The sequence below is a fragment of the Macaca fascicularis genome, chromosome 19 (assembly GCF_037993035.2).
Source record: "Macaca fascicularis isolate 582-1 chromosome 19, T2T-MFA8v1.1".
NCBI classification, from domain to species: domain Eukaryota; kingdom Metazoa; phylum Chordata; class Mammalia; order Primates; family Cercopithecidae; genus Macaca; species Macaca fascicularis.
Window position 1 is genome coordinate 63,000,014 of NC_088393.1, and position 24,097 is coordinate 63,024,110.

Below are 24,097 nucleotides of genomic sequence, written 5' to 3' on the forward strand. Positions count from 1 at the left end.
TGTCGCCCAGGCTGGAGCACAGTGGCGTGATCTCAGCTCACTGCAAGCTCCGCCTCCCGGGTTCATGCCATTCTCCTGCCTCAGCCTCCTGAGTAGCTGGGACTACAGGCACCCACCACCACACCCAGCTAATTTTCTTGTATTTTTAGTTTCACCATGTTAGCCAGGAATGGCTCAATCTCCTGACCTCATGATCCACCCGCCTCAGTCTCCCAAAGTGCTGGGATTACAGGCATGAGCCACAGCGCCTGGTCTCTTTTTTTCTTTTTTTCTTTTATTTTTATTTTTATTTTTTTGTTGAGACAGAGTCTCGCTCTGCCGCCCAGGCTGGAGTGCAGTGGCTGGATCTCAGCTCACTGCAAGCTCCGCCTCCCGGGTTCCCGCCATTCTCCTGCCTCAGCCTCCCGAGTAGCCGGGACTACAGGCGCCCGCCATCTCGCCCGGCTAGTTTTTTTTTTGTATTTTTTAGTAGAGACGGGGTTTCACCGTGTTAGCCAGGATGGTCTCGATCTCCTGACCTCGTGATCCGCCCGTCTCGGCCTCCCAAAGTGCTGGGATTACAGGCTTGAGCCACCGCGCCCAGCCACGTGTCACTTTTTAAATGTGCTTTTGCATTTTGTGTGTGTGTGTGAGAGATGGAGTCCTGCTCTGTCACCCAGGCTGGAGGGCAGAGGTGTAATCTCGGCTCACTGCAACCCCCCCCCACCACCGTTCAAGCGATTCTCCTGCCTTAGCCTCCTGAGTAGCTGGGATTACAGGCACCACTATGCCCAGCTCATTTTTTTTTTCTTTTTTCTTTTGTAATTTAGTAGAGCTAGGGTTTCCTAGAGATGGCCAGGCTGGTCACGAACTCCTGACCTCAAGAGATCCTCCTGCCTTGAGCTTGGCAGTGAGCCAAGATTGCGCCACTGCACTCCAACCTGGGCGACAGAACGAGACTCCATCTCAAAAAAAAAAAAAGATCCTCCCGCCTCGATCTCCCAAAGTTCTGGGATTATAAGCAGGAGCCACCTCACTTGGCCTGCTTTTGAATTTCTTAATTTGGATATACTTTACATATCATAAGATGTACCATCTAAAGTACAATTCAGAGTTTTTCAGTATATTCACAGGTTGTGCAACTGTCACCACTATCTAATTCCAGAACACGTTCGTCATCGAAAAAGAAACGCCATTCTCTTTAGCCATCATCTCTACCCACCGTCCCCCAGCCCCTCAAAAACACGAACCTCCTTCCTGCTTCTATGGATTTGCCTATTCTAGAAAATTCATACAAATGGAATCATATAATATGTGGTCTTTGATGTCTGGTTCCTTTCGCTTAGTATGTTTTCAAGGTTCGTGCATGTCACACCACATGTCAGCCCTTCATTCCTTTCTGTGGCTAAACAACATTCCACTGTGTGGATGAACCAACGTATGTTTATCAACGTATGTTCATCAGTTAATGAACATTTGAGTTGCTTGCCTTTAGGCTATTAAGAAAAATGCAGTGGGCTGGGCACGGTGGCTCACGGCTGTAATCTCAGCACTTTGGGAGGCTGAGGCAGGCGGATCACCTGAGGTCAGTAGTTCGAGACCAGCCTGACCAACGTGGTGAAACCCCGTCTCTACTAAAAATATAAAAATTAGCTAGGAGTGGTGGCAGGCGCCTATAATCCCAGCTACTTGGGAGGCTGAGGCAGGAGAATCGCTTGAACCTGGGAAGTAGAGGTTGCGGTGAGCCGAAATCGCACCACTGCACTCCAGCCAGGGTGACAGAGTGAGACTCTGTCTTAAAAAAAAAAAAAAAAAAAAGCCAGACGCAGTGGCTCACACCTATAATCCCACCACATTGGGAGGCCGAGGCGGGCTGACCACCTGAGGTCAGGAGTTTGAGACCAGCCTGACCAATATGGTGAAACCCCATCCCTACCAAAAATACTAAAATTAGCCAGGCGTAGTGGCGGGCACCTGTAGTCCCAGCTGCTTGGGAGGCTGAGACAGGAAAATTGCTTGAACCCGGGAGGTGGAGGTTGTGGTGAGCCGAGATCATGCCACTGCGCTCCGGCCTGGGTGACGGAGCAAGACTCTATCTCAAAAAAAATAAAAAATAAATAAATAAATAAAAATGCTGCGGCTGGTGCAGTGGTTCACGCCTGTAATCCCAACACTTTCAAAGGCTGATGTGGGAGGATCACTTGAGCCCAGGAATTCGAGGCTGCAGTGAGCCATGATCACACCACTGCACTGCAGCCTGGGTGACAGAGCAAGACCCTGTCTCTAAAAATTAAAAATAAAGGCCAGGTGTGGTGGTTTAGGCCTGTAATCCCAGCACTTTGGGAGGCCGAGGCAGGCGGATCACAAGGTCAGGAGATCGAGACCATCCTGGCGAACACAGTGAAACCCCGTCTCTACTAAAAATACAAAAACATTAGCCGGGCGCAGCGGCGGGCACCTGTAGTCCCAGCTACTCAGGAGGCTGAGGCAGGAGAATGGCGTGAACGCGGGAGGCAGCGGAGCTTGCAGTGAGCTGAGATCGCGCCACTGCACTCCAGCCTGGGCAACAGAGCGAGACTCCGTCTCAAAAAAAAAAAAAAAATTAAAAATTAAAATGCTGCTATGAAATTCATGTGCAAGCTTTTGTGTGGACAAAGGTTCTTGGCTCTCTCGGACATCCATCTAGGAGGGGAACGGCTGGGTCCTGTGGAAAGGCTTCACTTGTTGAGGAACCGCCAGGTTGCTTGCAAAGCTGTTGCATTTTCCATTCCCACCAGCAGTGAGTGAAGGTTCAGTCTGCCATACTCTAATGATTATTATTGATGACACTCTTTCAAGCAATGGCGTGTTGGTAATAAGAAGTCAATGAACCACGAGAGACCAGCCGCATATCAACAACAATAACATCAGAGAACCCAGCAGGTGTCTGAGGGAAGCGTTTATTTCAAGCTACCGAAGGGACTGACACTCCCAGGCTTCCCGGGTGGGTAAGAGCAGGCCACTGTCCGGGGCGGCGTCCTCACTTCCAGCGGCCTCCAACGCGGCCCTTCCCTGCCCCCTTCCGGCTGTAGAAGAAGGAGGTGGTATCAGGAAGAAGGGGCCCCTCCAGCCTCTGAAATGGGCCCCAGGCCCTCAATTCAGGAAGCCCATCCCCCAAAATATTAGCCCTGTCTGCCCAGAGGAAGCCGTGTGCAAAACAGCTGTCATCTCTTTTGGGTTCTACGACTGGGGGGCAGCGGCTGGTGGCCAAAGGCCTCACTGACACGTGGGAGCTGACATTTGGGGGTGATGCAGGGTGTTCATGGCGGAGCTGATGAATGTTTATGAGTCAGGGGCCAGCGTAGGGGGAGGAAGGGTTGGGTGATCTGGGCCTGGGTAGGTAACATGCAGGAAGGGCTGGGGTGAAAGAGACAGGAAACAGGAGAAGAGGAGAAGGGAGAGGGAGAGGAGGGAGGAAGGAAGACATCAGTCGAGAAACAGAGAGAGAGATTCAGAGAAGACCTTCTCGGCCGGATGCGGTGGCTCACGCCTGTAATCCCAGCACTTTGGGAGGCCAAGGTGGGCGGATCACGAGGTCAGGAGTTTGAGACCAGCCTGACCAACGTGGTGAAACCCCGTCTCTACTAAAAATACAAAAATTAGCCAGGCACGGTGGTGTGCGCCTGTAATCGCAGCTACTGAGGAGGCTGAGGCAGGAGAATCGCTTGAACCCCAGGGAGGCAGAGGTTGCAGTGAGCTGAGATCGCGCCGCTGCACTCCAGCCTGGGTGACAGAGAGAGACTGTCTCAAAAAAAAAAGAGAAGACCCTCTGAACCTCAGCACCGTAGACATTTGGGCCAGATCATTCTTTGCTGTGTGGGGCCCTGTCTTGGGCATTGTAGGACACTGAGCAGCATGCGGGTCTCTGCATTCTAGATGTCTGTGGCCCCTCTCCAGTTGTGACAGCCGAATGCCTCCCGACGCTGCCCAGTGTCCTCCGGGGAATGAGACTGGCCCTCCCCTCCCCGGCCGTGGATTTAGAGGAACATAGGAAAAGGGGCTGGTCGCGGTGGCTCAGGATTACACCTGTCATCCCAGCACTTTGGGAGGCCGAGGTGGGCGGATCACCTGTGGTCAGGAGTTCGAGACCAGCCTGATCAACATGGGGAAACCCCGTCTCTACTAAACAAATACAAAAATTAGCCGGGCGTGGTGGCGCACGCCTGTAATCCCAGCTACTTGGGAGGCTGAGGCAGGAGAATCGCTTGAACCCGGGAGATGGAGGTTGCAGTGAGCTGAGATTGCACCATTGCACTCCAGCCTGGGCAACAGAGCAAGACTCCCTCTCAAAAACTAAAAATAAGAAAGGAAAAAGACAAAGGGACTGAGACCCAGGATTCCGAGAGCAGAGAGAGGAAGACGGAGAAGGAAGAACAAAGAGAAAGGGGCAGAAACCCAGAGGCAGTGGGGGATGGAGCCCACAGAGGGAGGAAAGAGAGGCCTGAGAGTCCGCGGGAGGGTGGGGACGAGAGCAAGGGCTCGAGACAGGATCACACTCACAACTTCTGGGCATGGCTGATGCGGTTGTACAGCACGTTGATCTGTGGAAGCAGAAAGCAGATGCTGGGACAGCCAGTGGGGACGTCGGGACGGGCCACCCAACCCTGCACAGAACTTGCTGGTCCCTCCCAGCCCAGCCCTACTCTTCCTCCCTGCAGAGCTGGGTCTCACCTCATATTTCTGCTGTTTCAGCTTCGCCATCAGGTCGAACTTCTCAGACTCCAGCTGGTGGATCCAGTTCGACAGCTCCTGGGCTTTCTCCCTGGTGGGGCAGGAGGGCTGTGATGGAGGCAGCCAGGCAGGCCAGGCCCTAGGCCCAGGGACAGAGAAGAACTTGGGCCCAGAGAGGTGTGGGAACACCCAAAGCCACACAGCGAGACTGTGAGTTCAGCGTTGTCGGCACCATATGTTAATATTGGAGGCCAAGAGTTTTACGATCTGTGACCGCTTTCTCCATATCCGAGCTGGAGCTCTCGCATTTCCCAAGGGGAGAGAAGGGTGTCACAGTTAAGAGACCAGGCTCGGTGGCGCATGCCTGTCATCCCAGCACTTTGGGAGGCAGAGGAGGGCAGATCGCTTGAGGCCAGGAGTTCGAGACCAGCCTGAGCAACATAGAAGACCCTACCTCTGCTAAAAATAAAAAAAAATTAGCCAGGCATGGTGGCATTCCCCTGTGGTCCCGGCTATTTGGGAGGCTGAGGTGGAGGGAACCTGGGAGGTCAAAACTGCAGTGAGCTGTGATGGCACCACTGTATTCCCGCCTGGGCAACAGAGCAAGATGCAAGAAAGGAAAGGAAAGGAGAAAGGAGAAAGGAAAGTGGAGAGGGGAGGGGAGAAGAGGGGAGGGGAGAAGAAGGGAGAGGAGGGGAGGGGGAGGGGAGGGGAGGGAAGGGGGAGGGGAGGGGAGGGGGAGGGGGAGGGGAGGGGGAGGGGAGGGGAGGGGGAGGGGAGGGGAGGGGGAGGGGAGGGGAGGGGAGGGGGAGGGGAGAGGAGGGGAGGGGAGGGGAGGGGGAGGGGGAGGGGAGGGGAGGGGAGGGGAGGGGAGGGGAGGGGAGGGGAGGGGAGGGGGAGGGGAGGGGAGGGGAGGGGAGGGGAGGGGAGGGGAGGGGAGGGGGAGGGGAGGGGAGGGGAGGGGAGGGGAGGGGAGGGGAGGGGAGGGGAGGGGGAGGGGAGGGGAGGGGAGGGGAGGGGGAGGGGAGGGGAGGGGAGGGGAGGGGAGGGGAGGGGGAGGGGAGGGGAGGGGAGGGGGAGGGGGAAAGAAAAGGCAGAAAGAAAAGAGCAAACCCAGGCTCTGCAGTTAGAAGCCCGTGGTTCAAATCCCAGCATGCCATTCTCTGGTTTATGAATATGTCAAGTGACTTCCTTTAGAATCCTGTTTCCTTCTCTAGAAGATATGGAAATAAAACTGTGGAAGAGATGGCTGCTTGCCTACCTGTTAGCCCTTCTCCCTTTCTTCTAGAAATAGAATCTTGTGCCATAGGCTGACTTGAAAAACTACTCTTCCCAATCTCCCTTGCAGGTAGGGGTGGCTGATGGGATGAAACTAGGTCACTGGGTGGTGTGGGAGGCAAGTCACCGAGGTGCCGAGGCAAGATACCGAAGGCACGGGCCATTCCAGTATAATTAAATAAATAAAATAGGAATAGTTATACTAGATATAGATCATAGATGATTATATATGAATATCATTAATCATTAGCTTGTAGCAATTACTCTTTATTCCAATATTATAATAATCCTCGCTCTACAATCATAACCTAGGAAAAACCAGGCCATATGGAGATAGGAGCTGAAGGGACATGGTGAGAAGTGACCGGAAGACAGGAGTGTGAGCCGTCTGTTATGCTCGGACACTGCCACCAGAGGGCTCCTTGGTCTAGCGGTAACGCCAGCATCTGGGAAGATGCCCGTTGCCAAGTGGACCGTGGTCGAGCGGTAGCGTCAGTGCCAAGGAAAAGCACCCGCTACTTAGCTGACCAGGAAAGGGAGTTCCCCTGTCCCCGGGGAGTTTAGAGAAGACCTCCACCTCTGCAGTTATCTGGAGGCCTAACCGTCTCCCTGTGATGCTGTCTTCAGTGGTCAGGCTCCTAGTCCGCCTTCACGTTCCATCCTGTACACCTGGCTCTGCCTTCTAGATAGCAGTAGCATAATTAGTGAAAGTACTAAAAACCTCTGATATGAAGAAATAATGGCATAGGCTGTGTCCTCTCTCTCTCTGTCTCTCCTCCTCGGCTGCCAAACAGGGAAGGGCCCCCTGTCCAGTGGACACGTGACTCACGTGACCTTGTCAATCACTGGAGATGGCTCACACTCCCTACTCTGCCCCCTTGTCTTGTATCCAATAAATAACAGCGCAGCCTGGCATTCGGGCCACTACCGGTCTCCACGTCTTGGTGGTAGTGGTCCCCCAGGCCCAGCTGTCTTTTCTTTGTCTTGTGTCTTTATTTCTACAATCTCTCGTCTCTGCACATGGGGAGAAAACCCACCGACCCTGTGGGGCTGGACCCTACAGGTAGGGCTTCCAAAAAAGACTGTGTGGTTCTTCTCTTACATCTTCTTTCTGCTGCTTGGATCATAAATGTGATGGCTGGAGCTCTAGCAGCCATATTGGACTATGAGTGATTTTGAGGATGGAACTATTGGGCTAAAAGTAGTGAGTGAGAAGAAAAAAATAGGCCGGGCGCGGTGGCTCAAGCCTGTAATCCCAGCACTTTGGGAGGCCGAGATGGGCGGATCACAAGGTCAGGAGATCCAGACCATCCTGGTTAACACAGTGAAACCCCGTCTCTACTAAAAAATACAAAAAACTAGCCGGGCAAGGTGGCGGGCGCCTGTAGTCCCAGCTACTCGGGAGGCTGAGGCAGGAGAATGGCGTGAACCTGGGAGGCGGAGCTTGCAGTGAGCTGAGATCCGGCCACTGCACTCCAGCCTGGGCGACAGAGCGAGACTCTGTCTCAAAAAAAAAAAACAAAAACAAAAAAAAAAAGAAAAAAATAGGAGTCTGGGTGTCTGATTTTGTAGAATTGCCAAACCAGCCCTGGACTAAAACCTACTCCTTCCTTTCCTTCCTTTCCTTCCTTTCCTTCCCTCCCTCCCTCCCTCTTTCCTTTTCTTTCTTTCTTGTAGGGTCTCACTGTCACCCAGGCTGGAGTGCAGTGACATGATCACAGTTCACTGCAGCCTCGACCTCCCAGGCTCTAGTGATCCTCCCACCTCAGCCTTTTTTTTTTTTTTTTTTTTTAAGACAGTCTTGCTCTTGTCGCCCAGGCTGGAGTGCAGTGGTGCAATCTTGGCTCACTGCAACCTTCACCTCCCAGGTTCAAGTGATTCTCCTGCTTCAGCCTCCAGAGCAGCTGGGATTACAGGCGCAAGCCACCACTCCTGGCTAATTTTTGTATTTTTAGTAGAGATGAGATTTCATCAGATTGGTCAGGCTGGTCTCGAACTCCTGACCTCAAGTGATTCGCCCACTTCAGCCTCCCAAAGTGCTGGGATTACAGGTGTGAGCCACCGCGCCTGGCTGACAATACTTTACATGCATCATGTGCACAGGAAGGACGGCCCACCGCCCCCGCAGAGGCCTTCCAGGAGCCTGCGGTGCACATCTTTTCCCGACTCCACACTCAGTGTCCTCATACAATAGTTTGAAAGGAGCAAGGTGGAAGTATTTACACCATGGGAATGGGCACGTGCTAAATCTAGACGTTTTGCCCCCTGGAGAGCAGCTGTTAAACATTTACCATCAAGCCACATTACAGCACAGTAGCAAAGAGTATGGACTATTGCACCAGACTGCCTGGGTTCAAATCCCAGCTCTTCCACTTGTTAGCTGGGCAACCCTGGAAGGGTTACCTAACCTCTCTGTGCCTCAGGCTTCTCACTATTAACACAAGGATAATAATAGTATCTACCTCACAGGGTTGTAAACCCTCCATAGGAAGCTGCTGCTGTAATTATTTTTTTAAGGATTGGGTCTCACTACATTGCCCAGGCTGGTCTCCAACTCCTGGCCTCAAGCAATCCTCCCATCTCAGCCTCCCAAAGTGCTGGAATTACAGGCATGAGCCACCAGGCCCAGCCTGTAATTATTATTTCTATCTCACTGCCCTTTCACGGCTCTGTGAGGTCGATTATGTAATTACATCCTTATTCTGCCAGTGAGGAATGGGAGCCCTAGAGAAGTCAGATAACGTGCCCAGGATCACAAAGCAGCGGACGGAGCTGGCACTGAGCCCCGGGCAGGGGCTTTCGGTGCAAGCGGCAAACCCGATCACTGCGCCACTCTGCGGTGGGTTGAAGTTTCTGAGCCACAGCCCAGGCCAGAGAACACGGAGATGCAGGGGGCCTCCTGAAGCAAGCCTCCGTCAGCCTGCCGTCCTGTGGCTTATCTTATCATGAGAGGCAGGCGGTCCTGGCTCTAGAGGAACATTCTCACCGCATTCCTAGCTTGAATTTAGGTGAAAGGCACAGCCCATCCTGAGCTCCAGGGCACATCACAGAGTTAACAAAATCTCCTAAACTGGGCGGGAAGGAAGTCATCTTGTCCGGCTTCCCCGGTAACACCTGTCAGATGCTACAGGCCACGGCAGCCACGAAAAGTGGGTTCTCTGTCAGTGACACGTTTCACAGAGAAGGCAGCAGAGGCCCAGAGAGGGGAAGCCACTTGCCCAAAGTCACACAGCACCGGAGCTGAGACCCGGGGTATCTGCCCACCCAGATGTGGGTGTGAGCTCCTTTATCCCCCTGTCTCACACCCAGGCCCCTGCAGCCCCGAGCCCCCCATAGCACCTACCGGAGCTGTTCCTCCCCCATGTAGTCAATGTCCAGAGGCTTCTTGCGCTCAGACAGGATGCGCAGCTTCATCTCCCGCCCTGTCTGCCGCTTACCACGCTTCTGTTCTGCCTGAGGGTTGGGGAGGGGGCACAGTAAACTGGGGGTCACATCCCACAGACCACCCCCATGTCGGGACCCACAGGTCAGATCCCACAGACCACTTCCATATTGGAACCCACAGGTCTGCACCCCAGGCCCTCCTCCCTCAGACCCAGGAGTCCAGACCCCCAGCCCCTCCTCCCTCAGACCCAGGAGTCCAGGCCCCCAGCCCCTCCTCCCTCAGACCCAGGAGTCCAGGCCCCCAGCCCCTCCTCCCTCAGACCCAGGAGTCCAGGACACAGACCCTCCTCCCTCAGACCCAGGAGTCCAGGCCCCCAGCCCCTCCTCCCTCAGACCCAGGAGTCCAGGCCCCAGACCCTCCTCCATTAGGAACCAGAGGTCTGGCCCCAAGCCTCTTCCCCCTCAGAACTTAGACCTCAGGCTCCTGCAGGCTGACTCACCTTGACCAGGTAGCCGCCGAAATGGGCCCCCATGTTGGACAGCACCTTCTTTTTCTTGGCATCATCCTCTGCCCGCTTCTTGGCCTCTTCCTCTTCCTTCCTCATCTTCTCCTCCTGTGGGAAGGAAGGGGTTAACCTCATGGCTGCCCCTCTGGGCCTGAGGGAGGAGGGCCCTGGGACGGGAAGGACGGGGGCTCAATTCAGTGCTGAGTGGAGCACAGGGATCAGCAGGCCAGGGACATCAGAACCAGCAGAGAGACAGGTGTCTCCTCCTGGGGGCCAGGTCTCCCGTGTGATCACCTGTACGTTCCTTCCCCTGTCTGGGCTTTTTTTTTTTTTTTTTTTTTTTTTGAGACCAGGCTGGAGTGCAGTGGCACGATCTCGGCTCACTGCAACCTCCGCCTCCCAGGTTCAAGTGATTCTCCTGCCTCAGCCTCCCAAGTAGCTGGGACTACAGGCGCACACCAACACATCCCGCTAATTTTTGTCTTTTTAGTAGAGATTGGGTTTTACCATGTTGGCCAGGCCGGTCTCAAACTCCTGACCTCAAGTGATCTGCAACACCTCAGCCTCCCAGAGTGCTGGGATTGCAAACGTTAGCCCGGCCCCCTTCCTGGGTCTTAATATCCCCCCAGAAAAAAATGGAAATGAAGGAGAAGGAGAAGGAGAAATGCCTGCTTTTTCTGCATGCCTCCAACCTGAAACAGCCAATAGTGAACTTTGCTATGTGACCTCACTCCAGATGCTCAGCCTGTCTGGGCCGCAGTTGCCCTTAGTCTCAGGAGATGAGAATGTCTGTTTTAAGAGGGTCAAGGAAGGTAACTGGTGATAAGTCCAAGGACTGGAGAGATTAAAGAGGCTGATGGCTTCGAGCCTGAGGAAGGGGTTCTAGAATATTTAGCAAAGGAATTACAACATTTGAGAAACTCTTCATTGCATGTTCCAGAAATAGTGGCTTGTCCAGGCTGAGCCCCCTCTCCTTATGGTGGACATGAGGCTTTTTGTACACCCAGTACTCCGTACCTGAATTAGTTTCCTTTCTTTTTTTGAGATGGAGTTTCCCTTTGTCACTCAGGCTGGAGTGCAGTGGTGCAATCTCTGAGCTGCTCACTGCAAACCCCACCTCCTGGGTTCAAGTGATTCTCCTGCCTGTCTCCCAAGTAACTGGTATTACAGACATGTGCCACGACCAGCTAATTTTTGTATTTTTAGTAGAGACAGAGTTTCACCATGTTGCCTAGGCTGGTCGTGAACTACTGGCCTCAAGTGATCCACTTGTCTTCCAAAGCGCTGGGATTATAGGTGTGAGCCACCGTGCCCAAGCTTAGTTTCCTATCACTGCTATAATTTGCAAACTTAGTGGCAGAAAAACAATGCAAGCTTGTTATCTTACAGTTCTGCGGATCAGACATCTGAAATTGGTCCCACTGGGCTGAAATCAAGAACCAATTTTCTCTGGAGGTTCTAGGGGAGAATTCATTCCCTTCCCTTTTCCAGCTGCTGCCTGCACGTCTGGGCCCGTGGACCTACCTCCATCTTCAGAGGCAGCCATGTAGCATCTTCAAATCTCTCAGTATGACCCTCTGGCCTTCCTCTTATAAGGACCCTTGTGATGATCTTGCCCCTCCCCACAAATATTCCAGGACAACTGTCCCATCTCAAGATCCTTAACTTAATCACATCTGCAAAATCCCCTTCTCGGCTGGGTGACAGGCAGGTGGCTTGTGCCTGTAATCCCAGCTACCTGGGAGGCTGAGGCAAGAGGATCACGTGAGCCCAGGGTTTGGGAACAACGTGGGCAACATAGAAAGACCCCATCTCAAATAATAATAATAATAATAATAATGGCCAGGCATGGTGGCTCATGCCTGTAATCCCAGCACTTTGGGAGGCCAAGGGGGTGGATCGCCTAAGGTCAGGAGTTCGAGACCAGCCTGACCAACATGAAGAAACCCCATTTCTACTAAAAATACAAAAATTAGCCAAGCCGGATGGCGGGTGCCTGTAATCCCAGCTACTCAGGAGGCTAAGGCAGGGGAATCACTTGAACCAGAAGGCAGAGGTTGCAGTGAGCCGAGATCACGTCACTGCGCTCCAGCCTGGGTGACAGAGCAAGACTGTCTCAAAAAAAAAAAAGGAAAAAGAAGAAAATGGAGAATCCAGGCTGGGTGCGGTGGCTCATGCCTGTAATCCCAGCACTTTGGGAGGCCACGGCAGCTGGATTGCTTGAGCTTAGGAGTTGAAGACCAGCCTGGACAACATGGCAAAATGCTGTGTCTACAAAAAAATTGAAATAATAATTAAAAAAAAAAAAATACCCGGGCAGAGTGGCGCATGCCTGTAGTCCCAGCGATTCTGGAGGCTGAGGTGGGAAAATCGTTTGAGCCCGGGAGGTCCTAGCTGTAGTGAGCTAGGATCACGCCACTGCACGTCAGCCTGGGTGACAGAGCAAGACCCTGCCTCCAAATAAATACATAGATAATAATAATAGGTCGGGTGTGGTGGCTCATGCCTGTAATACCAGCACTTTGGGAGGCTGAGGCAGGCGGATCACCTGAGGTCGGGAGTTCGAGACCAGCCTGACCAACATGGAGAAACCCCGTCTCTACTAAAAAAACAAAATTAGCCAGGTGTGGGGGCGCAGGCCTGTAATCCCAGCTACTCAGGAGGCTGAGGCAAGAGAATTGCTTGAACCTGGGAGGCGGAGGTTGCAATGAGCCGAGATCGCGCCATTGCACTCCAGCCTGGGTGACGAGAGTGAAACTCTGTCTCAAAATAACAACAACAACAACAATAATAATAATAATAATAGGCCGGGCGCGGTGGCTCACACCTGTAATCCCAGCACTTTGGAAGGCTGAGGCAGGTGGATCACGAGGCCAGGAGATCGAGACCATCCTGGCCAACATGGTGAAACCCTGTCTCTACTAAAAATACAAAAATTAGCCGGGCGTGATGGGGAGCACCTGTAGTCCCAGCTACTCAGGAGGATGAGGCAGGAGAATTGCTTGAACCTGGGAGGCAGAGGCTGAAGTGAACTGAGATCACACCACTGCACTCCAGCCGGGGTGACAGAGCTAGACTCAGTTCCAAATAATAATAATAATAGTAATAATAATAACAACAACAACAAAATGGGCATCTGGCTGAAGAAGTAACATTTGGACTCCCAGGGCAGGGCAGGCACCCACCGCCAGCTTAGCCTGACGTTCGCGTTCCTTCTCAGTTCTGAAGCGCTGTTGCTCGGCTCTCTCCGACCGGCGCCGCTCCTGGGGAACGGAGAAGAATAAAGAGGTGCAGGGACGTACCCCCAGTCATCCCTCCCCAGAGTAGGCGAAGAGTGGAGATAAACAGGCTGGAGTGTGGCCACCGACTTGGATGAATTCCCGAAAGCCTCAGGCTCAGCTCTGTACTAGAAGGAAAACCATTATCTGCATCTCCCAAGATGCAAGGGATCCACGTGGAGAGAGGAAGACTGGGGGGCACCCGGACTCTCGGCTCACAATGCGCTCTTTCAAGGCAATCAGCTCCTCTTCCTCCTTCTTCCGCTGCTCAAAATGCACGTCGATGAGCGTCTGCAGCTCCAGCAGGTCTTTCTCCATGCGCTTGCGGTGGATGTCCTGCAGGACACACGGGGAGTCAGTCCTGGGAGACCCTGGAGAGGGCAGCGGCCTCCCAGCGCCTCCCCCATGCAGGACGGTGAACTGGACCGTTTCCCAGGTGGTGTCCAGCAGGTGGCAGCAATGCCTCGTGTTTGACACTAATCAGCTCTTGCAAAGACAGAGCTGCCCAAAGACGGGAGTGGGGAGTGGGGAGTGGGGACCTTTTCTCCCAGGCTGCAGTGAAATGGCGCGATCTCAGCTCCCCGCAGCTTCCGCCTCCCGGGTTCAATCGATTTTCCTGCCTCAGCCTCCCGAGTAGCTGGGATTACAGACGGCCCGCCACCACGCCCGGCTAATTTTTGTGTTTGTAGTAGAGACGGGCTTTCACCATATTGAGCAGGCTGGTCTCGAACTCCTGACCTCAATTTCCCAAAGTGCTGGGATTACAGGCGTGAGCCACCGCGGCCCAGCCCGGCGCCTTTTCATGATTGAAACAAAAGCCCCTTGAAGACTAGCAACTGCGCCTGGGGAGGGGTCTCTGACACTTACATCGAAGTCAACACGCTCCCCTTCGGGGATCTTTGGCGGGATCAAAGGAGGCACCACGGGGCGGCTGGGTGGACGGAAACATAGAGACCATGAGTGGCCCGACCTCCCTGAGCCACCTCCCACCTCCGGGATGCGCTGCCTGGTGAGGTAGCCGCCAGCCCCCTGAACGTGGAGGGTCCCAACTGAGGCAGGCTGTCAGTGAAACGCACAGAATCATGTTTTATGCTGATTACATGTTGAAATGATAAAAATTTATGTAACAGATTTTTAGAACTGTGCTATGAAAATTAAATTTTCCTATGTTGTTGCTGTACTTTAAAAGTATGCCTAGCAGGCCGGGCGCGGTGGCTCAAGCCTGTAATCCCAGCACTTTGGGAGGCCGAGACGGGCGGATCACGAGATCAGGAGATCGAGACCATCCTGGCTAACACAGTGAAACCCCGTCTCTACTAAAAAATACAAAAACTTAGCCCGGCGAGGTGGCAGGCGCCTGTAGTCCCAGCTACTCGGGAGGCTGAGGCAGGAGAATGGCGTGAACCCGGGAGGCGGAGCTTGCAGTGAGCTGAGATCCGGCCACTGCACTCCAGCCTGGGTGACAGAGCGAGACTCCGTCTCAAAAAAAAAAAAAAAAAAAAAAAAAAGGTATGCCTAGCAAGTTGGGATTACAGGCGCCTGCCACCACACCTGGGTAATTTTTGTATTTTTAGTAGAGATGGGGTTTCACCATGCTGGCCAGCCTGGTCTTGAACTCTCGACCTCAGGCGATCTGCCTGTCTCAGCCTCCCAATGTGCTGGGACTACAGGCGTGAGCCACCGTGCCCGGCCTTTAGTAAGAAATTGTAAGTGATGTGTGTGTCTTGCCATCTATTCTATTGGGTGGTGCTGCTCTGAGGTTCAGCCTTCAGCCTGCTCTGATTTCCTGCCACTTCCTTGGAATTCTCTTTTCTGGGTTTCTGAGACAACCAAGAGCGATTCCAGGATGAAGGGGACAGGACTTAGGGGTCGCTGGGCAAGGGGAGGGAGGAGGTGAGGACAATCCCCAGTGGTCTCTGGGCCAGGCAGCCAAGTGCACAGTGGGGCTACCATCTCCATCTTGGAAAAGTTGATGAGCTCCTTCGGGGCGTCATGTGTGGGAAGACAATACAGCTCACCATATTTTACAGGAATAAATACTGGCTTGCCTCCCACCCCCGGGGCTGTTCCATCCCTGTCTCCTGGCCCCCCACACTCCCGTGAGCTGCCAGGGAGCCTCCCTTTTCCCTTTTCTCATCATCAATGCCATTCACTCCAATGACTTCTGGTATTGTCAACTGCTGAGGACTCGCCAAGTGTCTCTGGTCCAGACTCTCTCCTAAGCCCCAGACTCAAGTTAGCAGGTATCTCCTGAACTTTTCCCACCTTCCCACACACGACGTCCTGATGGAGCTCACCATCTTCTCTGAGAAGGAGATGGCAGCCCCACTGTCCACTCTGTTCCCCAGCCCAAGAGACCCTTAGGGGTTGCCCCCATTGCTTCCCTCCCCTTGCCCCAACAATCCCCAAATCCTGTCCCTTTGCCTTGGAATCCCTGTCAGTCCATTCCCTCCCTCCATTTTTTTTTTTTTTTTTTAGATGGAGTTTCACTCTTGTCGCCCAGGCTGGAGTGCGATGGCACGATCTTGGCTCACTGCAACCTCCGCCTCCCGGTTCAAGCGATTCTCCTGCCTCAAGCCTCCCAAATAGCTGGGATTACAGGTGCCCACCACAATACCTGGCTAATTTTTTTTTTTTTTTTTTTTGAGACGGAGTCTCGCTCTGTCGCCCAGGCTGGAGTGCAGTGGCCGGATCTCAGCTCACTGCAAGCTCCGCCTCCTGGGTTCCCGCCATTCTCCTGCCTCAGCCTCCCGAGTAGCTGGGACTACAAGCGCCCACCACCTCGCCCGGCTAATTTTTTTGTTTTGTTTTTTTTTTTAGTAGAGACAGGGTTTCACCATGTTAGCCAGGATGGTCTCGATCTCCTGACCTCGTGATCCGCCCATCTCGGCCTCCCAAAGTGCTGGGATTACAGGCTTGAGCCACCGTGCCTGGCCAATTATTTTTGTATTTTTAGTAGAGACAGGATTTCACCATGTTGGCCACGCTGGTCTCAAACTCCTGACCCCAGGTAATCTGCCCCCCTCAGCCTCCCAAAGTGCTGGAATTACAGGCATGAGCCACTGCGCCCAGCCCCATTCCCCTATTTTTATTTATGTTTTAGAGACGGTCTTGCTCTGTTGCCCAGGCTGGAATACGGTGGTGCAATCACAGCTCACTGCAGCCTCCAAATCCTGGGCTCAAACAATCCTCCTTCCCCAGCCTCCTGAGTCGCTGGAATCACAGGTGTGTGCCACTGTGCCCGACTAATTTTTAAAAATTTTTTGTAGGGATGCGGGGGACTTCATTTTGTTACTTAGGCTGGTCTTGAACTCCTATCCTCAAGCGATCCTCCCACCTGTCACTATGCAGGCAGAGGGCACAGTGTGTGCAAAGGCTCGGGGTATAAAAGCACGGTGTGGCTAGAGAACCATGAAATACTGTGTGTCTGTCAGTGGGGAAGGGAAATGCTGCAGAGCTCGGCTGGAGCCAGATGGGGAAGGCTTTGAATGCAGGCTAGTTGCTTTGACTTGTCTTAAGGGTAGTGGGGAGTTGAGGAAAGATTCTGAGCAGAGGAGGGGCGGGGTTAGCGCTGGTGTTAAAGGTCTCTCTGGAGTCATGGAGGAGGATGAGCCACAAGCTGGAGGCAAGGAGGCCAGAGAGGAGGCTGGGGTGATGGTAAAGGCGCGAGGGGAAGAGGGACCATTGGGTGGAAAGAAGGAAACAGACTGGCTGGCCATGGTGGCTTGTGCCTGTAATCCCAGCACTCTGGGAGGCTGAGGTGGGAGAATTGCTTGAGGATAGGAGTTCGAGACCAGCCTGAGCAACATAGCAAGACCTCAGCTCTACAAAAAGGAAAAAAAAAAAAATAGCCAGGTGTGGTGACACATGCCTGTGGTCCCGGCTACTCGGGAGGCTGAGATGGGAGGATTGCTTGAAGCCATGATGTCCAGGCAGTGAGCCAGGATTGGGTCACTGCAATCCAGTCTGGGTAATAGAGTGGAGACTATGACGATGATGAAGGAGGAGAAGACGAAGGGGAAGGGGAAAGGGAAAAAGAGGAAGAGGAGGAGGAGGCGGAAGGAGGGAGAGGAGGTGAAGGGAGGAAGGAGAGGGGAAGGGGCAGGAGGGGGAGGGAGGAGGGGGAGGGAGGAGGGGGAGGGAGGAGGAGCAGAAGGAGGTAGAGAAATGTTGACTGCTGTTTCAATTTCCTCCCTCCATCTCTGCCTTTCTCACACCCTATCTCTGGGGATAGAGGGAATATTTAGGAAGATGTATGGTTGGGGCCCCCCACCCTGTAGGGTCTCACCTTGGTTTGGGGCGCTCCTCTTCTGTTGGTGGTGGGGGATACAAAGAGATAATTAGCAAGAGTTTAGAGGAGAGGGACTAGGCCTGACACACCCTGGGGAGGGACCCCCCAAGCCTCGGCCCCCAGGAGCCCAGGGAAGGACTCCGGAGTCCAGTTCCAGAGGAGGGGCATGGGAAGAAGAAAAGAGGGAAGGAAAGTCAGGGAGGCTGTAAAGGAGGAAGAGGGTCACACGCATCAGATATACATTCAGAACTGGTGTGGGGACCCCCCACCGCCGCTGTCTGCATTCCCAGGAGTGCAAACCCCCAGACCCTTCTCTATTTATATGCCCAGAGCGCCTGCCCTCCTCCATTAAGACCCAGCAGTGCGGGGAGGGCCAACCTCTGTCTTTATTCAGTGACCCCAGAGCTCTCTCCCCAGCTGGCCCTCCACCCCCACCTTGGAGACCCTGACTCCCAGGGCTGGCCTCCTCTGCAATCCTAAATTCCAAGCCCCAACCTTTGAATGTATATGGGGGAGAAAATAACAGGCAAGGTCGGAGGCGAAGATGAGGGTGACGGGGTGGTGCTTCTCCGCAAACATCCAACCCTTCTATAAAGATTCCTCCAGACTGGGGAAGAAGGCTTGGGTGTCGGTCCCTTTAAGAAGGAAGGGAACGGGTTAAAGCCACGGCAGGGCCATTTCCCTTCCCGGCCCCGAGAGGGCGCAGGAGCTCTCAGAGGCTTAAAGGACCGGGCCTGGGGGCGGGTTATGGGGGCGGAGGGAGGGAAGGGTGGTCGTGGAGGTTGGAGCCCGAGGATATCGGGGGTCCCCCCGGGCCCCCGACATCGGTCTCGGGAAGCGAAGCAGCCGCGGTTACCTGGCTCTGCCACCGGCTCCGGCTCTTCGGGGGCTGGGGAGGGGCGGGAGGAGCAGCGAGGGTGTGGGGAGCGAGGGGGGAGCGGCCACGCCCGGGCGCGGCGGGGGAGAGAGGGAGAGACGGGAGAGGCTGTTAGAGGACCTGGAGCCGAGGCCGTCGGGAGCCCCGTCCCGCCCCCTCCTCCCGGGCCCAGCGTCCCCGCCCCCAGCCCCCCGCCCCCAGCTCCAGACCTGCGGAGTCCGGGACCTCACCTTCCTCCTCCTCCGCAGCCTCCTCTGGAGATGGGGGCACAGAAGAGAAAACGTTAGGAGCTCGGGCAGGGGTGCGGGGAGTGGCCAGAGACCAAGGTTCCAGCCTCTGCTGGACCGGGGGTCCCTCTGGCCTCGGCTGCGTTGGGCATGTGCCCCCTGGCGGTGCAGGGATGGCACGGGGAGACGCTCCAGACCCGGAGAGGGCGGGCGAGGGCCCGAGGGCTGAGCTGCCCCTTCCCCGCCAGGGTGACACAAGCCTCGCCTCCCGTCCCAAGAGTTCCTGGGGGTGTCTCCATCCCAAGGGGCCGGCCCACTCCCTACTCACCTTCCGGCTGCTCCCTGCGGACGGGTGTGGGGAAAGAGGGAGGGGAGAGTTAGACCTGGGGTGGGAGAGCCTCTCCACCATTGCACGCCCCAACCCCTCCCAGTGCGGCACTCACTCCTCATATTCCTGCTCCTCGGTGTCCGACATCCTGGTGCGGCCTAAGAAACAGAGAGAAGAGGCCCAGTGGGGTGGGGCCCCAAGGAGGGGGCGACCTAGACTCCTGGGTCTGAGGGAGGAGGGGCTGGGGGCTGGACTCCTGGGTCTGGACTCCTGGGTCTGAGGGAGGAGGGGCTGGGGGTCTGGACTCCTGGGTCTGGACTCCTGGGTCTGAGGGAGGAGGGGCTGGGGGCTGGACTCCTGGGTCAGAGAGGAGGAGCTGCAGCCTGGACTCCTGGGTCTGGACTCCTCGGTCTGAGGGAGGAGGAGCTGGGGGCCTGGACTCCTGGGTCTGGACTCCTGGGTCTGAGGGAGGAGGAGCTGGGGCCTGGACTCCTGGGTCTGGACTCCTGGGTCTGGACTCGTGGGTCTGAGGCAGGAGGAGCTGGGGCCTGGACACCTAGGTCTGAGGGAGGAGGGGATGGAGGCTTGGACTCTTGGATCTGAGGGAGGAGGGGCCAGGGGCCTGGACTCCTGGGTCTGAGGGAGGAGGGCTGGGGGCTGGACTCCTGGGTCTGAGGGAGGAGGGGCCAGGGGCCTGGACTCCTGGGTCTGAGGGAGGAGGGGCCGGGGGCCTGGACTCCTGGGTCTGAGGGAGGAGGGCTGGGGGCTGGACTCCTGGGTCTGAGGGAGGAGGGGCTGGGGGCCTGGACGCCTGGGTCTGAGGGAGGAGGGGCTGGGGGCTGGACTCCTGGGTCTGAGGGAGGAGGGGCTGGGGGCTGGACTCCTGGGTCAGAGAGGAGGAGCTGCAGCCTGGACTTCTGGGTCTGGACTCCTGGGTCTGAGGGAGGAGGAGCTGGGGGCTTGGATTCCTGGGTCTGGACTCCGGGGTCTGAGGGAGGAGGAGCTGGGGGCCTGGACTCCTGGGTCTGGACTCCTGGGTCTGAGGGAGGAGGGGCTGGGGGCTGGACTCCTGGGTCTGGACTCCTGGGTCTGAGGGAGGAGGGGCTGGGGGTCTGGACTCCTGGGTCTGAGGGAGGAGGGGCTGGGGGCTGGACTCCTGGGTCAGAGAGGAGGAGCTGCAGCCTGGACTCCTGGGTCTGGACTCCTGGGTCTGAGGGAGGAGGAGCTGGGGGCCTGGATTCCTGGGTCTGGACTCCGGGGTCTGAGGGAGGAGGAGCTGGGGGCCTGGATTCCTGAGTCTGGACTCCCGGGTCTGAGGGAGGAGGAGCTGGGGGCCTGGACTCCTGGTTCTGGACTCCTGGGTCTGAGGGAGGAGGAGCTGGGGCCTGGACTCCTGGGTCTGGACTCCTGGGTCTGGACTCGTGGGTCTGAGGCAGGAGGAGCTGGGGCCTGGACACCTGGGTCTGAGGGAGGAGGGGATGGAGGCTTGGACTCCTGGTTCTGAGGGAGGAGGGGCCAGGGGCTGGACACCTGGGCCTGAAGGAGGAAGGGCTGGGGGTCTGGACTCCTGAGTCTGAGGGAGGAGAGGCCAGGGGCTGGACTCCTGGGTCTGAGGGAGCAGGGGCTGGGGTCTGGAATCCTGGGTCTGAGGGAGGAGGAGCTGGGGCCTGGATTCCTGGATCTAAGGGAGGAGGGACTGGGAGTCTGGACTCCTGGGTCTGAGGGAGGAGGGACTGGGAGTCTGGACTCCTGGGTCTGAGGGAGGAGGGACTGGGAGTCTGGACTCCTGGGTCTGAGGGAGGAGGGGCTGGGAGTCTGGACTCCTGGGTCTGAGGGAGGAGGGACTGGGAGTCTGGACTCCTGGGTCTGAGGGAGGAGGGGCTGGGGGTCTCGACTCCTGGGTCTGAGGGAGGAGGGGCTGGGGGTCTCGACTCCTGGGTCTGAGGGAGGAGGGGCTGGGAGTCTGGACTCCTGGGTCTGAGGGAGGAGGGGCTGGGGACCTGGACTCCTGCGTCTGAGGGAGGAGGGCTCAGGTCTGGACTCCTGGGTCCGAGGGAGGGGGCTGGCTGTCCTAAAGCACGCATGAGGACAGACCTTGGTAGATGTGGTCCTGGCACAGCCAGGAGGCTGCAGACCCTGCCCCCTCCACACAGCTGTCCTCTTTTGTCTTATGACAAGTCCATGGGAACCTGATCCAGCTGGGATTAGGAGGAGGCATTTGAGAAGGGACAGTGGCCTGAAGACAATAGCTGCCCCACACCCAGGAGCTATTTCGGGGGGATGTCATAGATGGTGAGACAGAGGACATTTCCTAAGAAGGGATTTGAGGAAGGGGGGCTTCTGGGAGAATTAGTCACCCTCATCCCCTCTCCCACTCACCCCTCCCCGCTGGCTGGCTTCCTCCCCACCTGTCTCCCCTTTCACCTTCCCATACATCATGCAGGGGGCAGGAGCATAAAGGGCACCTTCTGTCCACAGACCTCACCCGGACCCCTATATTCTTGGACCTCAAAGTCTTTGAGATTCCCTAGGCCACGGGGTGCCTAGCCCCAAATCCCAATACCCACAGATTCTGAGACCCCAATCTGTGATGCCCATGTTTCTGAGACCAGCGAGTCCTCACAGCTGTTCTTGATAGTCCAGATATGGGCCGGGACATCTTAAGACCACCCCCAGGTCTTGGGACCTAAATTCTGAAACCTCAAGAATATGAGACCCCCAAAATCTTGATACCTAACCTCGGAGGCCCAATTCATGATACCCAGATAATGACAGTCCAAGTTCTCGTGCTTTCTATCATAATACCTCAGATTCCGAGGCCTCCACTCCTAAAACCCCAGATTGTGAGACCCACCCCCAATTCCTGATACCCTCAGAGTCTGAGGCCCCAAATCCTGACACCCAGACTGTTTGACCTCCAAGTCCAGATATCCCTGACTGCTGAGATTTCCCCCAGATTCCCAGAACCCCAAGATCCTAGGAGGTTTTGTTCTGGGACACCCAAGTCCTGGCAGCCCCGGGTTCGGATCTGTGTGACCCACAAATCCCAGTATTTTCCCCTCTATCCTGAGTCCCCCTGAAGTCTGAGCCTCTCAAGTTCCCAGACTTCCAGTTGTCTGCCCCACCTACCTCTGCACCATTTCTCCACACCCCACATCTTCCCCACCCACCTCCTGCCCCCTCCCGCAAGGACACAGTCTTTGGAGACCACAGGGCCCCACAGAGCCCCTTACCTAGGCTGTGTCTGAGATGCTGGGAAGCTCGTGGCTGAGCCTTGCTGAGGGCACTGAAGCTACCGGGAGTTTATAGCTGGCCCTGGGAGGCTTGGCCCCGCCCCGAAGGGAGAGGGAGGGGGAGAGAATTCCATTGCTCAAACACAAGTCTGGGAGCTCAGAGACAGCCCCGCTGCCCCTGGCTCCACACTCAGAGTCCAAAAGCCTCCGCGGGCCCCTCCCCAACCCCATGCTAACCCCATCTGCACGGCCCAGGAGCCCCGCTCCCGCCCCCACCCCACCCCCAGGTCTCATGGTGCTGCAGCTACCTCCCTTACAGCTCCCTGTGCTTTGACGTCCCCACGCCCGGCCCACAGTAGGTCCTTGGAGGACCTACTAATGACAAATGGGCTATAAGGAATGTTTTCTGTTTTCTTCTCTCCGTTCCCTCTTTCTACCATGGTCTCTTTCTGGACCCCCGTTTCTGTTGTGTCTGTGGCTCTCCATCTGTGTATCTCTGTGTGTCTGTCTCCACTTCTTAGTCTCCCCCTCTGTCTCTGTCCATCTTTCTGTCTCCCCCTCCCCACCCCCACCCTTTTGTCTGCCACCAGGATTCCATCCTGGTGACAACAGGCACTAAAGCCGGGAAGCAGGTGTGGGGAGAGGGAGGGAGAGGGGGTGTCAATTAGGGTGAAACCTCCCCTCCCTCCCCACCTTCATCTAACACTGATCTTTTTGGTGTCCCCCTCGCGCTTCCTAGCCAAGCCATGACCTTGAGTTCTGGGTTCAAGCCGGCCCTGGAGAGCAGGCCTCCTCCCCTCCCCGCCTCTCAGTACCTCTCAGTACCTCTCAGTACCTCTGCCTCTCGTGGTCCGTCTCTGTGTTTCTGTGCTTTTCCTGGGGCCTCTTGCTGGGGTCTGTCTTGGGCTCTCTCTGCATCTGTCTCTTTCTGGGTCCCTCAGTGTGTTTCTTGGCATGTGTCTCTAGGTGGTTTTGTCTCTGCATTTCTGTGGGTGTCTCTGCATGTCTGCCCCTCTCAGCGTTTGTGTCCGTGGAGGCTCACAGTTTCTCTGTGCATTTCTGTCCACCTGTGACCCCATTTCTGTCTCTTTTTGGCTCTGGGTCTCTGTGTCCATGTTCACGTCTCTGTCTTTCTAGTTCTCTCCATGTCTTAGTGCCCGCAGTTCCCGCTCTGTGGCTCTCCATTTCCCTCTCTTATAGGGTCTCCACGTCTCCGCACCTTGCTGTGATTATACCTCTGTCTCTCTTTTCTCCTTTCTTTGCACTTCCTTCTATGCATCCATGGTATTTTCTCCCTCTCTCTTTGGGTCTTTGTCTGGCTCCTTCTCTCTCTACTCCCAACTCAGTCCCTCTGTTGCCAGTATGTCTCTCTGCCTATCTGTTTCTCTGTGTGTCTCTCTCTTTGAGCTTTAATCTTGGCATCTCTGTGCACTCCACATGGGCCAGAGGTGCTGTGACAATAGAGATCAGAAGACTGATGGAATGAACTGTTTGTGGCAATAAGATACCAAATTATAAACAAGACCTGAGGCCATGCCAGGCAAGGGTTAAGTCACGCATCCCTACACTTATATAATAAACTATGTTCTAATTGCCACAAGGCTTTTCCTTTTTCTAGCAGCTAAACAAACACTGGCCTCAAGATATGCAATATTACAACAATTGCAGCCATCCATTGCCAGATGCTGACTAACTGAACCCCCTGTTCCACAACGCATAGCTACAGCATTAGTTGAATGAGAGACTGATTTCAGTAACTTTCTCCTGATAAGATACCACGGACCACAGACTGGTTCTGACTTTTGACAGAGGCTGTGCACTGGGTGCCTTCATATGCCTGCTTCATGTTTCCATACGAATGCATTCAATGGGATGCACTTAAATATTAAGCCTCCACCACCATGTAAAATGCATATTTGTCGTCAGTCACAATGGCTCACGCCTGTAATCCCAGCACTTTAGGAGGCCGAGGCTGGTGAATCACGAGGTCAGGAGTTCGAGACCAG

The 24,097-nt window shown here is 55.3% G+C and overlaps 1 protein-coding gene across 4 annotated transcripts; it reads right to left on the reverse strand.

Moving 5' to 3' along the window:
* Nucleotides 1–2,902: 2,902 nt before the first annotated feature.
* On the reverse strand, nucleotides 2,903–22,137 carry TNNT1 (troponin T1, slow skeletal type). Of its 4 annotated transcripts, none has more exons than XM_005590368.4 (14): nucleotides 22,092–22,137; nucleotides 18,974–19,016; nucleotides 18,859–18,872; nucleotides 18,534–18,557; nucleotides 18,283–18,315; nucleotides 17,424–17,445; nucleotides 14,003–14,066; nucleotides 13,355–13,471; nucleotides 13,043–13,120; nucleotides 9,852–9,965; nucleotides 9,311–9,420; nucleotides 4,690–4,780; nucleotides 4,519–4,559; nucleotides 2,903–3,044 (listed from the first exon to the last, which is right to left on the reverse strand). In XM_005590368.4, exons 2-14 carry the CDS (start codon nucleotides 19,003–19,005, stop codon nucleotides 2,999–3,001), a joined length of 786 nt encoding a protein of 261 aa, XP_005590425.1. In that variant the 5' UTR covers nucleotides 19,006–19,016; nucleotides 22,092–22,137; the 3' UTR covers nucleotides 2,903–2,998. The 4 variants fall into 4 exon arrangements, with proteins under 4 accessions (XP_005590425.1, XP_065390997.2, XP_005590427.1 ...); XM_065534925.2 differs by lacking the exon at nucleotides 22,092–22,137 and adding an exon at nucleotides 20,953–21,002; XM_005590370.4 differs by lacking the exon at nucleotides 18,283–18,315.
* Between the last annotated feature and the right edge of the window lie 1,960 nt (nucleotides 22,138–24,097).

Coding starts and splice junctions, on each gene's coding strand:
- TNNT1 (XM_005590368.4), bottom strand. CDS start 19,005: ATGTCGGACACCGAGGAGCAGGAATATGAGGA. Junction 9,966..13,042: donor AACGTCAGGCTAAGCTGGCG/GTGGGTGCCTGC, acceptor TCCTTCCCACAG/GAGGAGAAGATGAGGAAGGA. Junction 4,560..4,689: donor TGAAACAGCAGAAATATGAG/GTGAGACCCAGC, acceptor CTGCTTCCACAG/ATCAACGTGCTGTACAACCG.